We start from the raw sequence: 16,004 nt of genomic DNA, 5'->3' as shown, positions 1-16,004 counted from the left end.
TTTTCTGAAAAGTAAAAGTACTTTCTAAATCTTTTACGATTAAAATGTTAAAAGTATTTGTTTTTTCAAGTTCCAGCAGAGAAGATAAGAGTTGGACGAGATTATCAAGTTGTTGTACCAGAATTTGTTCCTGTTAATGGTATTTAATAATTTTTATTTGAAAAATGTTAATCATATTTTATACTCCATCTACAACTGTTTATTATATTTCAGAACGTCGATTGGATCAGTGTCCTGATAGAGCATTATTAGTTTGGTCACCTACAACAGATATTCCAGATCAAAAATGTAAACTGCAAACTTGTATACTTAAATGATATGAGTTAGTATAGATGGTTAATGTATTTTGTCATTTTTAGTGGATGAATATATTATATTAGCAAAAGAAAAATATGGCTACAATGGAGAACAAGCATTGGGAATGCTGTTTTGGCATAAGCATAATTTGGAGCGTGCAGTTCTGGATCTGGCAAATTTTACACCATTTCCTGACGAATGGACAGTCGAAGATAAAGTATTGTTTGAGCAGGCATTCCAATTTCATGGCAAGAGTTTTCATCGCATACGACAAATGGTAGGTTGCAGTACATATCGCGTGATATTTAAATTTAAGTAATCTTTAATTTATTATATGCTGCAAAATGTTGAAACTCGACATGCATTGATCATAACAAATTAATTCAGTTTTCAAGTTGTAGGATTTCTGAAATTCTATGATATTGAGACCCTTGCAAATACATTAATTAAAAACACAAAAAGATTCTTAATAATTTAATACATTATTTATTCCAGATGGTAAATAAAATTTATAATAAAAGCAAAAGTAATTTAATAAGAAATTTTTTTTATATAAAGTTAAAAAAATGTATTAATTGACTTGTAATAAATTTTTTTAATTTTACAAATAATAATGTAATTAACGTTAAAAGTGCTCTGAAATAGACGTATACATTAAACGTCTTCAAGTTTTACAATTTAATTTAAGTTTATAAAAAATTATATTAAAAATAAAATTACTGAACAAGAAATTAAATTTGTGCAATAAAGAAAAAAAAGGACTTCTTATATAAAAAGACATACACTTTTACATGTGAAATAGTAAAATTTATCAAGTATCTTACTTTTAATAATTTTTTCACAGCTACCTGACAAATCTATTGCAAGCCTTGTGAAATACTACTACAGCTGGAAAAAGACGCGAACTAGAACATCGTTAATGGACAGGCAAGCGCGTAAATTGACGAGTGGCTGCAAAGAAGGCGAAAACGGTAGTGAAAATGGAAGTGAACTTGGCTCCAACACAGATAGTGAATCTGAAGAAAAAGTAAGGGTTCTCTGAACATAATGTGAATAATACATTTTTATGCATGCTCTTTATTTTTGCATAAAGAAATATCTTTTTTTTTTTCTTTTTTTTCTGTTATTTTAACACTTATTTAAAGAAATCTAAAATGAAATATTTAATGTTAAACATAATAATTGTAGCAGAGGACAACCTTATCTGTTTTTTTTGTATAATTCTTCGTAATATTCAATATATGTATTAATACCTATTTTATCCCTTAATTATATAATAGATTTATTATTCTTCGTGTGTAAGCTTACTGCTCTGGCTATTTCATATTACATTACAATTAGATATGCTATCGTGGCACAAATTGGTAATATGAAAAATCATATTTAACTATTAAAAAATTTACTAGGTACGTTAAAAAAAAATGTATCCACACGATAATACATGAGCATAGAAAAAGCTATGATACGATACTAAGGAGTTAGTAGATTATGTAGTTATCTTATATACATTATATGTATACATAGGGTATAAAATTTATAAATAACGTTTTAAAACTTATAGTATTTCTTTATGTGATGTTGAGATTCGATATATCTCAATGTTTTGCACATAAAAAAATAAGCGATAGTTAAGTTGGATGTCGGTGTGTGAACGTAAATGTGGAACGTTCCAGAAATGGACGATCCACCGCGGAATACGTCGTGGAAAGAACCAAGCTGTGCCAGGAAGCCAAGGCACTGACGCTAAGGCCCCATCCGACTCGGAAAACGCCCCTCAGGTTCAGGTACTCGACCTAAACCTTACCCAGTTGCATATATAGTATAGTTGGCTTATGTAGCTTTGTGTTTTGCTATTTTCACTGTATAATATATATTACTACTATACTGTCATGTACATGTTATATTTATATGCCAATGTAGTAGTGATATATATAATGTCATGTCAAAATTTCTTGAGACATAAAAATCCCTCGTAATATAATACACTTCCTTGTAATAACGAAATTAATAGACTAAGAAATTACTAAAGAAACAAAGTAGAGAAAAGTTCGAATTATGAAATATTTAACTCATGAAATTGGCTCAACTAATACTATCATAAACAGTTGAGTAAATTACGAGAGGTGCAGAAATTAACTTATATTAACGATATAATTGATGTTGTAGAAATCGGAACACAAAATGCTTCAAACTGCTTAAATAATTTTTCTTTTATTATTACTTTCTTACTATTGAAACAGATAATAAATTATCGAATGGGGATGGGTGGGGGGGTTTATCCAAAATTTTTATCTCAAAAGGGTGTTGTGTGTTGTAGGGCTCGTGTAGCAACTGTGGCGTTGCATGCCATAGTGTCCGTGCGACACCCAAGGGACACGCGTGTCATAGCTGCTATCTACATTGGAGGTCAGTGAACGTAAATGCCAATGCCAGTGATTGCAAGATATATAATTATTTTATACAATTCAATAAGTATCAAAGGATATTCATATGGGAATCAAATTGGAATTATTTAAACTCACATATACACAAACGCACTCATGCTTACTCTCTCCCCTGCCTTCTTTTTTTAATTAATAATACTGATTTTATTTTTGTTTCATAAATATGATATAAGACTTGTGAATATCCTTGAAAATTCGCTTATCCCGCACATCATTAAGCTATATTGCCATTAATGATAATTAATTACTTTCAGTAACATTGATATTACAATGTAGATTAGCCACATTCTTAAAATTATTTTGCGTTTTCTGATGGTTTAGGCGCACTGGTGTAGCGAGACCGTTAACTTCCATGCCAGGTCGTACGAATAAAAGAAAACCACCCCGGGGCTTGGTTGTGAATCACGATGATTTGGCGGCTTTAGCTGGTCAACCGAATCAAGCCAACAACAGTTTACAAGCTATTGACACCGAGATTGTTAGCTTAAAACGTCAAGTATGTTATCAAGTAGAAAAAAAAGGCTCGCGATATGACGTGTGGATACATTTTTTTTCATTCTGTATAATTATATGAGTGTTCTGTGAATCATAAAAAAAACATGTGCAAACTATTGCATTTGTGAAACTATTAACAGTTGATCAATGTAACTTGGTCTAAAGATTTTATAGAATTATTATGAAACAGAATCTTGCAAATGTTAATTTTTTTAATCGCGAATATTATAATGCTTTCGATGCGTTTTATCTTTGTAATTAAAATATAATTAATTGTGTTATTTTCTGCAACTTTTTATATAGTTGTAATATTGTATAAATTATTTTAAATTTCATAGATTCAAGCGAACAAGCAACAAGTCAGCGCATTGAAACGAAAAACTGCCGATGGTATCGATCATCTACGACCGCCGGAAGTATCGAGTCGTATAAATGCTCGCTGGACAAATGATGAACTGCTACTAGCTGTTCAAGGCATTAGAAAATACGGAAAAGATTTTGCTGCGATCGCTGAAGTTATTGGAACCAAAACTGAAGCTCATTTACGATCATTTTTCGTAAACTATCGACGGAGATATAATTTGGATGCAGTTTTAAAAGAATTTGAAGCTGAAAATGGTCCCATTCTTATTGATGATGAAAAAGAAGAAAAGGTTTGATTAAGAATAACATTAAGAATATTATTTCAGTTGCCTCAAAAAATCTTTTTTTTTCTTTTGTCAGTTTATGATGAAAGAATTAATAAAGTAAATTAAAAATAATTTAACGAAACTTTTAGATGGACGTTGATCAGTCAAACGATTCAGCGGAGTCGTCTCAGAAGGGGAAAACTTCTACTGGGCCTGGACAAACTGCTAAATAACAATCGAATACAATTTCGAATACAAAACGGGAAAGAAATAACTGCAGACTGAATGATAACAACCGATAATGTACGTTGATTAATTAATTAATTATTTAATCAATTAAATTTATTTCTCCGTTTCTCTCTCTCTCTCTCTCTCTCTCTCTCTCTCTCTCTCTCTTTTGTGCTTCTTTTTACATTTTATTATCTAAATCAAGATGCAAAACTTGAGAATTTATTATTCAAAAATCCAAATGTAAACTGCACGATGCTATTATTGTATTTATACGAGTGACATTAATTTATATAAATGATATTCATGTTACAATTTATATAAATATTGTAACGTGATAATCATATAAATTATCACAATTTGATATTCTATACGCCATTCAACGAAAGTATACAGAATTCAGAGCAAACACTTTTCCGTCTATTTTACATAGGAATATCTCAGTCTTGTTTCTTGTGCCGGTCGTTAACTAGCAACGGATAATACTGAACTATTAAAATAATTGGCATATTAGTATCTCATTATGTGTTTAAATTAAGTTTTCGATTAAAATTACATTGAAATATCGAAGTAATTTTTTCCGCTCAATTTTCTGAGTTGATAAAAATAATAGTTGCGAACTTAAGCATGCTGTGTACGCTGAAAGGCAGATATCGGTCGGCAGCTAGCGAACGTGACATAGCATCGTATGCGTCAAACGTCACATGTACCGCATGTATATACCGCGCCGGCCGGATTGCCGATGACTGATTTCTCTCCGTTCTTTCATCCCCTGCCTTTACCATCTATTAAGATTACGTAAGCTAGCCGCTGTCGCCGCAGAAAACGTAACATCTGCCCTTCGGTGTACATATACGGCATCGAAATAAAGAGTTACGCTTTCTTAACTTTTATTCTGTCGTTCTTTTTTGTTGGACGGTGTATAATGAATTTTATCTTTTATACATATGGTTAAATTTTAATCATCTATTTATGTGTAAAAGATAATAATATAGCCTATGTATTATGTTATAAATTTAGTGAAAGATATGTACGTCGTACATACATACACTGAAAGGCAGATGTAGCGTTTGCTGCGGCATATAACAAATGCAGTCACAAAGAGCTCATTGTTGCATTGTATGTAGGTGCAATTTTTGTATCTAAAAAAAAATCTTATTTTTCTCTTTTATATATTTAAATCGTAATGTGAATTTAAATCAATTTATGACAATATTAAATTAAAATTCATCTCATTTGGAGAGAAAAAGAAAATTTAATAATAAATGATCGAATAAAAAAACTATACAAATATTACGTTAAGAATTTTATAGATTCATCTTGTCAAGATCGTTTTGATGTGGACGTTTAATGTTTTGATATCTTCGTTCTCATCTTAATTATTATTATTCAAATTAACAATGAAAATTTGATCGTGTAGTGAAATCATTTTCTATGTTTCAGATTTACTAGTTAATTTAATTATCATTTATGTGTCTTTTAAATTTTATTATTGTCTTAATCATCGATACTTTCAACTTTTTTTTTGTTTGATTTTGTTGTCATATAAAAGTTTTTTTTATAATTGAGCCGTTAACAAACCAAAGTTATCAAATTCATTTTTTAAATATTTTTTAAATCACAATTCTAAAGCGTTTGATTAATATTTAACGTTAACGTTTAGCATCTTTATCTACTTTTTATTTTGTGAAGTTGATCAGCAAATAAACGGTTCAATTATAAATTCTATTTCCAAGATTGTTAGAGGAAATAATAACTACATGAACAGTGAATTATTTTTAAATAAATTCTTTATTAATTTTTGCATAAATAAAATATGAAAGTGTTACATATAATAAGAATATCAGGCACAACGATACTTTTTCTCACGTTTATGCACTATTTTACACAGCTTGGAACAGCTTCGCGATATGAAAATAATGTCACAACATTAACGTATTTGCTACTAATAAAATAAAATTTGAAACGATGTTGCCAGTCTGGTAAAAAAAATAACGAAATGTCCAGATACGTGGGACAAAAATTAATTAACAAAAATCATCATTCGTAGTGAACACGTTAAAAATCTTTTGTATTAGTAAGCTGTAATCAGAAAAACGCAACATTATATTTCGTATACAGTAGTACGAATAAGTATAAGCCACTGTAATATTTATTAAGATGTACCCGTGTACACACATGAAGATGAAGAATTGCAGATCACTTTTCAGACGAGAGAAAAAATATCATTATGCTCTTGTAACACATCATAGTGTTTTTACAAATCTGTTATACAAATTGTCAAAAGATAACACTTGTAACCATTTAGTGGTTACGATGTAAAATGTATAATGATAAAATAGTAATGAAGGGAAGATCAGCTTCTGAGGGAAAGAGATACATATGTCATTACAAAAATTGATAACGCACGCCTTCGTATTAACATCCAATTTATACAAAATCTGAGTTTTATTCCACAAATTTATTAACAAATATAATTTATATAATATAAAGTAAAGTGCACATGTTTGCTGATCTTTATATTTATAATAGCTGTCGAGTAATGATGTTTTTAATGTGTAATACAAAATATGTATATTTTCATTCATAGCATGGATCCAAATTATTTTATAACATTATTAATTAAAAATGTTTTATTGGTAGGCATTTTATTACACATTTGAAACAAGTCGAAAACCTACGTTATATTTTTTATAACGAAACATCTGATGATTGAATTTAAGTAATTAAACTACGTAATGTACAAGTCTAAGTTAAACAATGTCGTGTAGATAGGCAACGATCCATATTAAATTTAGATTTAATAAAACGATAGTGATAGTAAGAAAGCTATTAAATAAATATTCATAGATAGCTTTTTTTTATGAAAGCTACGATACTATTCGAATGATGTATTGGCAACTTGATACTCGCATCTGTGTGAATACGCGTGTGCATAAGAATGTAAACGTAATCTCGTAGTGTGTTTCGATATACGTGAGAATATTAAAGATGAATATTTCATTCATCGATAACGGCATATCGCGCAAATGCAACAAAAATCTTGCCAATAGATTAAGGATAATATAAAAACGGAACACCATTTGTGTAATAAGCATTATTACGTAAAAAGAAAATTATTATATTCTAGTTGGATTGTTGCTCGATATGCGAAGGCGCGCACCTATATCGTTAGGAAACGTAACGTGTGATCTTTACACACGAAATCAAATTGCGAAGATCTTTATCGCAAAAAAAAAAAAAAGAAAAAAGAAAAAAAACTATTTTTCCCAAAATTAGATAAGTCAGCACTTCTGCGTGAATGTTTTACAGAATATTAACATACACACATTGCGTTTTATTTATTTTCACGATAGGTTTAATGTTATTTTTAAATGTAATATTTTTAATGTACTCGCACATTAAGTAAAACATTTTCTTTCGTCGCCAATTCATCAGAAAAAAAAATACAATTTAACCGTGTCAGTGTAATGTATGAAAGATGATAGCCCTATATAATTTTTTTTAAATATAAGATGCAGGTTAGACGTAACAATTTTTCGTCTCGTGTAAGAAACGAGAATTTTATTAATCAAGTTTTTTTCGCGTGTAACATACCTGTAATCAGCACTTTAGATATGAAATATCAATTAAAACGATCGACGTAACGATGTAAGAATCTTTGACATCTGACGATTCGAATATTTAACAAAAAGAAATTTAAATTATCTGTCATTATGACACAAACTACGATGCTACAATGTATATAGCGACTGTGGCGATCGAGAAAGAGGGCATAAAAAAAATATATATATATCACAATATTCATAAATATATATATATATAAAAAGCGATGAAATAATTTGTGACGTATTCCTTGGAATATACGTATCGCACTATTTGGCTGATTAAGTTGTACACATGTAATTATATAAAATTAAATATATCCCGCGCATTGTACGAATAAAGAAATAAATATATTTATCTCCCATTATTCTATTTAAAAAGGAGATGTAGGGATAAAGTAATCATCGATAGACTAAAATAGAGCGTATAAAATTTTCTTTATCACGTAATTGTTTTTTGCTTATTTCCAATACAAAACTATTTAGTGATTAAATATTGTATAACGATATCTCGCTTTCGCGCCATATAATTGACCTCTTTTAAATATAAAATTACCTGCAAATCATTGTACCTAAAGCCAGCTTCTTCTTGTAATTTTCTAAAGCGCATTGTTTGTATCGCCAAAATAGCGTTCAAAGGATCCTCGCGACTATCGCTCAAAAAATCATGAAGAAAGCATATATTTAAAAATTTCGATTCCTCTTTATAGAAAATGCTGTCATTGTGTTGAAATGGATTTTCGATTATTGTCGCAATTGAATCGCTATTTTGGACAGTATGTGTGAAATATCGTATAAAGTCCATGTTGTTATCAATTATATGGTGACGAATAACATTTGACACGAGCCTTTGATACATAACTTCTTCGTGAAGTAGCATGCGATCTCTATGCGAACCAAAATCGACGTAATCGTGAAATGCAACGTTCTCTTGCAACGCTTTTGACACGAATTGGCGGATCTCGACGATCTCGTCCTTCAACAGAATCAGACAGCATCGCATAATTGTTAACTTGTTATCATTTTTCAGGTGTAAAGAACGACGCAGTGCTAGTTCGATGTATTCCGCAGCTACCAATCGCACAGATCGTTCCTCATTTATACATATTTCGGAAACGTGCGACAGTACGCTATTTATCATCGTCTCGCGCTTAGAAAATGCTAAGATCAATGAATTCTTTACGCGAATCACGTTGGTATTGGCAACAATTAATTCTACTTCGTTTAATTTTTCTATTATCTCGTCAAATTCTAATTCTAATTTTAATTTGTTGTCTAAACTAACGTGTCTTATAGCTTTCAATGTAAATGTTGCTATTTCATCAACAAGTAATTGGTGTAAATGACAATTGTTCTTCATCGATGTCAAGTATTCGAGAAAAAATGTCAATAAAGAGACATAATTAGTGGCATCAAAAATGCGCGAAGACTCTTTTAGACATTTTAAAAATTCAATACCTGGCTCGATAAAATTCAAATTAAAAATTGTGCGTATCTTCTCTCGTTCTGAATCGCACAATTCTGATATGCTTACTTTTCTAGCACGAGAGTAACTGTTTTCAAGTCCCAATTGGATATTTTCCGCGTATAGTCGCCCCCAAACTCCACAAAACTGATAAAATCCTGGTTGAATCGTTTGTAAAGGTACCACACGTTTAATTAACGGTAAAATATGATTGGTAAAAAAATCGCTATCGTGGCGTGATTCGCTTAAAAATAATGTTTCCAAAATGTAGCATGGTTGTACAACTTTCCTATGTTTCCACGTATCATTACCTAACACCGTTAATATATCCAGATTTCGTTTTTCTTGAAAACTTTTATCCCAACAAACTTTATCATAATTTTTTACAATCTCGTGGCTAGAATATATGTGAGTATCGCAAACGTATTTTTGTCTTAAATATTCGCAAGTTAATAAACATCCGTGACACATATTGACGTCGTGACTCGAAAGAATTTTCTTTTTAATCGCATCTCTTTCCGAAACGATGTCGTTGAAAGGCGTGAGAGCTGTGTACGCTTTCGCAGCCAATTGTCTAACGTGTATCAATGGATTACTGAAAAAAACGAGCAACAGACGTTTAATTTTAATCGTAAAAATCTTTGCAGGATAATCAACGAGGTCGCAGCCACTCATCGATAATTTCGACAATAGTATAAGCATATGCACGACGCTAGAGTAAGAACGTAACGCCGCATTCGAAGTTCCGTATATTCTTGAGACGTCTCGGAGTTGCGTCCATACGCGATTCGTCAACTTTGGATAATGTGTGACAAAATGATTTACGGAATAGCCGTCGCCAAAATCAAGATTGAACGCTCCATCGACTTCCTTAGTGCATTGACCCACCAATCTTGGCACTACCGCGCCGTACAATTGCAAACTCGCATTCCTAGGTAAGAAACATTATGTGATAAAAAGGAATAAAATATATATATACAAATATAAACGTGTGATAGATAACGCATAAAATAATAATGTAAAATGGTGTTGTATCGTTTTACCTTACGACCCATATGTTAGATTCCATATATTCGAAACACATTAAGCAAATATTCTCCATGTACGGAATTAATTGTGTGTGTATATCCTTGTCAGCTACTAACGCGCGTAAAAAGTGCAAACGTTTCGCCCAGGGTGAGTCTGCTCCGGCTTCTACATTTTTAATAGCCGCCACAGAGCAGTTTTCTAATGAATGCATTAATGTCTGTATGGCGAAATGTACTGCAGGCCGACCGTCACGTCTATCGCTGACCACTAGTCTATGAAACATGATAGACAATCCAGCACCTCGTCGCGTTAGATGTAATGATTTTTCAGTATCCTCCACCAACAGACGTGTCAAATATATTTTTGGTAGCTCGGAATACTCTGTTCTGTTGTACAAGCATCTGAAATAATTTTTTTTATTAAAAGATAGTTAACGATGAAACCGATTTTATATACGTGACATAAAAAAATTTCATTTATCTGTTCTATTAATATACTCGTATAATTACTTGGATAAATTCGCAATCGCTACACCTGCACATTCCACAACGCCCTTATGTCGACATTTTAATAATATCGTAACAATAATATCCATGCAACAATTTACTTGTGTACTTGAGTGCATTAGTATCCCAATTTCACTAGCGATCTCGCACGATACCTATATGTAAACGCATAAACATTTAATTAATTATAACAATTATTTTGTTATAGTGTTAAATCATACGTTGTTGCATTTTACCTTTAAGGACATCCAGATACACGAGATAAGGACTTGATGTGCCGGCGATAATTGTAACTCATCGTAATTAGAATTTTCTATTTCACTGGTCTTAATCTTTTCGTCGATAGCTAATCCCATTTCCGCAAACGAGGACGAATACACTAAACGTGAAATTTTACAGAAATCAAGCGATTAATACCTTTCTATTAAATTATAATATTTCATTAATATTATTTACAGAATATTGATACCTGTGTTGGATGCTTTTGTAGAAAACATAGATAAAAAGAAGTCAACGGCGTCTTCTAAAAGATTAAGTATCTCTTCCGTAAATTGCTGTGTTAAAATTCTATTTTCAGGTCCATCGCGGAAAGCGACTGCCAGCAGAGCAGTCATCACGCCGTAAAAAGGTCTATTTTGAACAATGGCTTTTAAAATATCACTTTTCATTTGTTCTAGTTGGCACTTGGCTTTGTTAAAAAAAAATTCTGAATAACTTGAGTAGACGAGAATATTGCTGTACTCGTTGTCAAAAAATTTTACAGCTGCATCTTCAGTAATTTCGTTTAAAGGGAACCAGCGTGCCAAAATCTTTATTAATGTTGCTCCACTTTCAATTTTGTAGAACTTGGAGGAATTGCAATGCTCCCATGCACAATTGTAGATTATCTAAAATCAGAATTTTTTCAAATTAATTAAGGTTACGTTAAATTTTTAACTAATTCATAAAACATATATTGAAAGATGATCTTTTAGTTTATAATTTTACGTAACATATTATTTTAAACTTAAATAGAAAACAAACGTGATGTAATAAATTTTTCTTACATTTTTTTCTACGCTCGGCAAAGCGTCTTTTTTAAAATGTTCCAAAATTAAAGTCGCAGCTAATTGTCTAACATCAAGAGCGGAATCTAATACAAGTCTCAGTAGCAAAAACAAAGACTCCTTATTAGTAAACTTCCTCCAACTGTCGGTGGACTTTAAGTATTTGTCGACGACTGTAATACATCGAAGGCGTTCTTCTTTATTCTGTCGGATACAGCAATTTTTGCGCACATTTTTATTTGTAAAGGACAGCAAAGTCCTGTACAAATTTAAAGCGAGAATTTTGCGTTGATAACACGAGCCAATTTCGAAACAGTCCAGAAAGTATTCGTGCATCCATTCTATTAACTCAAAGATTGATTGCGCGCAAACGCCTTTAACAATAATCGCCTTTAAGACATTCGAGCACAATACCTCAAAATATTTTATTATCCCCTCTCTCATGAGAATTGTTGCGGTATTGGCGTTAAACCATAGAAATTGTTTTATTGAAAGGAATGGATCCGCTTTCTCAGTGTCAATCAGCTCGACGGCGCGATAACAAAGCACGGCGAAACCATTCAAACGTATTTGTTCCTCCTTATTGTTTAAATAACAATCGACTTCGTGCATTTTTGGCAATTTTACACGCATCTTAGCGGCGATTCTTTGTAGGTGCGAACGAAAGCAAGGTGCTTCCCGCAAACCGCACAATTCCCACAAAAAAGGAAGAATGTTTCTGTGTTTTTCAATGGTCGGTTCGAGCCAGTATTTAAATAACGATTGAAGAGCTTTGTAATCCTCACTGTAAAAAGATTTATAATTACATTATATAAAGTACTAAATTACAAAAAGCGTGCTTCGCGTTAAAACATATTTGATAATTATAGATTAACTTTTATCATTATTCTATTTAAAAAAAAACAAAAAGTAATCTGTAGACTTATTACCTTTCGCATTCCCAGTGATCGACAACGAATATCATAACTTCTTTGAACATATTCTTCCATTGAACTTCGCTTAATCGTTTTAAAAGCACCAGATAAAGCTTCGTAACGCTACAAAGCAGATAATTTTTCGTCAAACCCATGCATAAGTCGAGTGCAAAGTGACTCGTATCTTCAACAGGCATGTTTGATACTTGAATAACTTCCGCCAAAATAAAATATTTCGTGTTACTTTGCCACGACATGTCTTTAAGACACGTATAATATATGCGATCTATAAATATTTCGTTATATTTCCGCGACATTATTTGAAGATACACATTAAAAATGTCTGCGTTTAGCTTGCACAAATTACTATAGGCATTTGACCAATTAGAAAATATGATGGCTTCCAACTTTCGTTCTACGATACAGTCGCTTTGGCCCCAGAACCGCGTATCGGATACAGATTTCAATCTGCTCAACCACGCGAGAAACACTTTGTATGCAAAGTAAGAATACTTCGTATATTTTAGGCAATTTCGATATATTACATCGAACGTAATTAAGAGAGCGTCGTATTCAAAGCATTTCGTACTCTCGGAAACATATTTCCAATTCACCTGCAAATATCCATAGGCATTGCATAATTTAAACAGCTCGAGATCGGAAACGGTATACTGCTTTTCGAGAAAACGTAAGCTGTGCGAGTCCAATCTTTGGAAAGCAATAAGGGTGTCTTTGAGAAATTGAGAATTGTCGCATTGCATCGGAATTAAAACGTAGAGTGCGTGACAAGCTAAAAGAATGCGTTTGTCCCCCAATGTAGAACAATTTTTAATACCGATGTTACTGATTATCTCTACAATATGCGCCAGAATCATCTCCCATTCTTTCACATTTTTACTCGCAGAATCATGCCAAGGCGTGCTTATCAATTTCTGAAAAAATAAAATTTATCATTGTCTAATTACTGATCAGTGAAACATTTTATTTTTATTCAAAGGAAATACCAACTCGAAAAATCGGTACATCGTCTTGACGATTCTGCAACTCGACGAACACATCGTGCAACTTTATTTCGTTCATTTTTTTATTGACAGTTTGACTCGTTCGATCCACAAGAATTCTATTTCACAATATATCAAACGATATACTATATATTTAGTTCTGTATGTTTTTATTCTTATTTGCCGTTTGAAAATTGAGAACCGTTCGGCTCTTCTTATCAAATTGCTCTGGCAAATTGGATCTTTGACAACTTTGCATCCCACTGTCGAGACAAGTCCTGCAAGTAATGGAGAATAATCACATTTTTCATATAATTAAATTACATGAGAAAGGAGAAATAAAAAAATTAAGGAAATAATATAAAATACACAAAAATAATCTAATAAAAACTGAAAAAATAAGCTACACAAAAGAATTTAAAAACTTCTCATAAAACATATTAGTCAAAGTATAGTGTAAAAGTCTGTGAAAGAAATAACAATTAGATTAAAGTTTAGTATAACGATAAAGATTATTTTTTAAATAAAAAATTTGGAGAGAAAGAGAACGTACGCGGCTCGAGAGCTTCTCTACGGTATCAGTTAAGGATAATAGAATGTCGCAATAAAACCATTGTCTTGTTATTTTTAAGCACCTTGTTTATTATAATTTAACAGATAACAATGTAAAGATCAAAAACATTCGAATGAATAATGTATGAAATTGTTTAATAATTAATATTAATAATAATGAATTGCTATGAATGTAATGCGATTGATAGATTAGTGTCTTATATTTTCTTTGGCTCTTCAGGAACGTACCCTCCCTTCTCTATTTGCTCTTTGAACTTCAAGTAATCTCGCTTACGATCAAAATGTTTCACCTGTGCAACAGTGGCATAGAATACTTGCCATTAATTGTTAAATCACACGTAGTAGAAACGGCTAATAAATATTAAACAAAATTTTCTTGAACAGTTTTTGTCAAGTAATATCGCCTGTAATACTTACCCATTGTGATGGGCAAAATTTTTCATATTGCTTCCTAAATTTTGTACATTCTGCTTCAGATTTACCTTCATCAAGACATTGCCAATATTCATCTCTATGATTCCAACAATTTAGACGATCTTCTTTATTTGGGAAAGACATTCTGCAACACAAGAATATAGAAGAAATAATGTAAGTCTTTATTTATCAATAATTTTTAATTTTTTATAGTTCCTAAAAATATTTGATTGCCCAAATTTAAGATATTATTGTTTATAACTATGCTTTAAATTTTGCCTACATGTTAAAAGAGATATAAATATGTAAATTGAAATTTATGTGCAAGAAATGGAGCAAAATTCAATACACTTACCTAAAATATCAATTTTTTTTTCTATTAGGGCTATTCTATTAAGATGATTCACTCACTCACACACATTTAAATTAATACAGAATTATTTCAGATTTATAACATATAAATTTAAAATTAAAACAAATTAAAATTTAAAATTAAAACAAATTAAAATTTAAAATTAAAACAAATTAAAATTTAAAATTAAAATAAATTAAAATTTAAAATTCAAATTAATTAAAATTTAAAATTCAAATTAATTAAAATAAAATACAATGAAAGATAACTATTTAATTATCAATAAAAAATCAATTTTTATATTAATTAATGCAGTATACATTTCAATAAAAAGATCATGTTTTCTTGTCGTATTACCATTGCTCACTGTTCCGCTCTATCGAAGTGAAGTTTAAGTTTATTTCGGATTGTGTAAAAATAGATTTTTGAAAAGCAAATTGCATACTCTACGGTTATATAATTCTGTACGAGCGATACAAATGTAGTTGGTGAGAAAAAGATATTGAAGCTTGGAAGTGAATATAAATTTTCGGTGCGGCAATTTCATTATAAACAATAATATAAAAAGTATGACGAAACAAACCTGTTTCTTTTTCCTTTCTTTTTCCGTAATGTAACCTTTAAACGCTTCTAAATCAGGCAATCTTGACGTAATTTGGTAATAGATTTAATTAGGTGTAATCAAAATTGCAATGCAACGTGTAGAGTGATACCTCTCTGTTTGTCGTATTCAACTAAGTTCTTGGCAAATTGCGAATCGTAAAAATCGACTAACCTGAGTAGAACAAGGATGTAGAAAAGTTGCGCCTATCTCATGCACAGAGAGCAATCGTTTACCTTCGTTTCGCTCGATATAATTAGACAAAACGAAACGTCATGCACTTATGATTTTTTCAGTAGAATAAATATTTTAGATTCAGAAAACAATCGGGATAAAAAATTGGTCAATATACAGAAGACGAATATCTCTCTTCCCAACCGTTGCACACCCTTTGACTGTAGAAAA

General features: G+C 31.2%; 2 protein-coding genes across 6 annotated transcripts in view; one reads left to right on the top strand and one right to left on the bottom strand.

Moving 5' to 3' along the window:
- The window catches only part of Corest (REST corepressor), an 11,709-nt gene extending 1,808 nt beyond the window's left edge, over window positions 1-9,901 (top strand). The window contains exons 2-11 of one of the 3 annotated variants that reach the window (XR_011547216.1): window positions 71-139; window positions 214-288; window positions 360-574; window positions 1,142-1,324; window positions 1,971-2,081; window positions 2,615-2,703; window positions 3,063-3,237; window positions 3,575-3,889; window positions 4,015-4,168; window positions 9,811-9,901. Coding sequence is in view for 2 of the 3 variants with exons in the window: in XM_070671809.1 (XP_070527910.1) it covers window positions 71-139; window positions 214-288; window positions 360-574; window positions 1,142-1,324; window positions 1,971-2,081; window positions 2,615-2,703; window positions 3,063-3,237; window positions 3,575-3,889; window positions 4,015-4,098 (1,316 nt within the window). In the remaining variant the exon portion in view is untranslated. Of the gene's footprint in view, window positions 1-70; window positions 140-213; window positions 289-359; window positions 575-1,141; window positions 1,325-1,970; window positions 2,082-2,614; window positions 2,704-3,062; window positions 3,238-3,574; window positions 3,890-4,014; window positions 8,064-9,810 lie in introns of those variants that run through there. The other 2 variants (XM_070671809.1, XM_070671810.1) reach the window with 2 other exon arrangements.
- On the bottom strand, window positions 8,118-16,004 carry LOC139111484 (tRNA (32-2'-O)-methyltransferase regulator THADA). 3 transcript variants are annotated; one of them, XM_070671792.1, is made up of 9 exons: window positions 15,774-16,004; window positions 13,667-13,937; window positions 12,674-13,590; window positions 11,745-12,528; window positions 11,168-11,585; window positions 10,935-11,077; window positions 10,702-10,853; window positions 10,207-10,593; window positions 8,118-10,094 (listed from the first exon to the last, which is right to left on the bottom strand). In XM_070671792.1, the coding sequence occupies exons 2-9, from the start codon at window positions 13,736-13,738 to the stop codon at window positions 8,177-8,179; spliced, it is 4,791 nt and encodes a 1,596-aa protein (XP_070527893.1). In that variant the 5' UTR covers window positions 13,739-13,937; window positions 15,774-16,004; the 3' UTR covers window positions 8,118-8,176. The 3 variants fall into 3 exon arrangements, with proteins under 3 accessions (XP_070527893.1, XP_070527892.1, XP_070527894.1); XM_070671791.1 differs by lacking the exon at window positions 15,774-16,004 and adding an exon at window positions 14,650-14,790; XM_070671793.1 differs by lacking the exons at window positions 13,667-13,937; window positions 15,774-16,004 and having other exon boundaries at window positions 12,674-12,781; window positions 13,273-13,427.

Source organism: Cardiocondyla obscurior, linkage group LG24 (assembly GCF_019399895.1).
Source record: "Cardiocondyla obscurior isolate alpha-2009 linkage group LG24, Cobs3.1, whole genome shotgun sequence".
Lineage (NCBI taxonomy): Eukaryota > Metazoa > Arthropoda > Insecta > Hymenoptera > Formicidae > Cardiocondyla > Cardiocondyla obscurior.
Note: the sequence above shows the minus strand (reverse complement) of the source record. Positions and strands in the feature narration are given on the sequence as shown.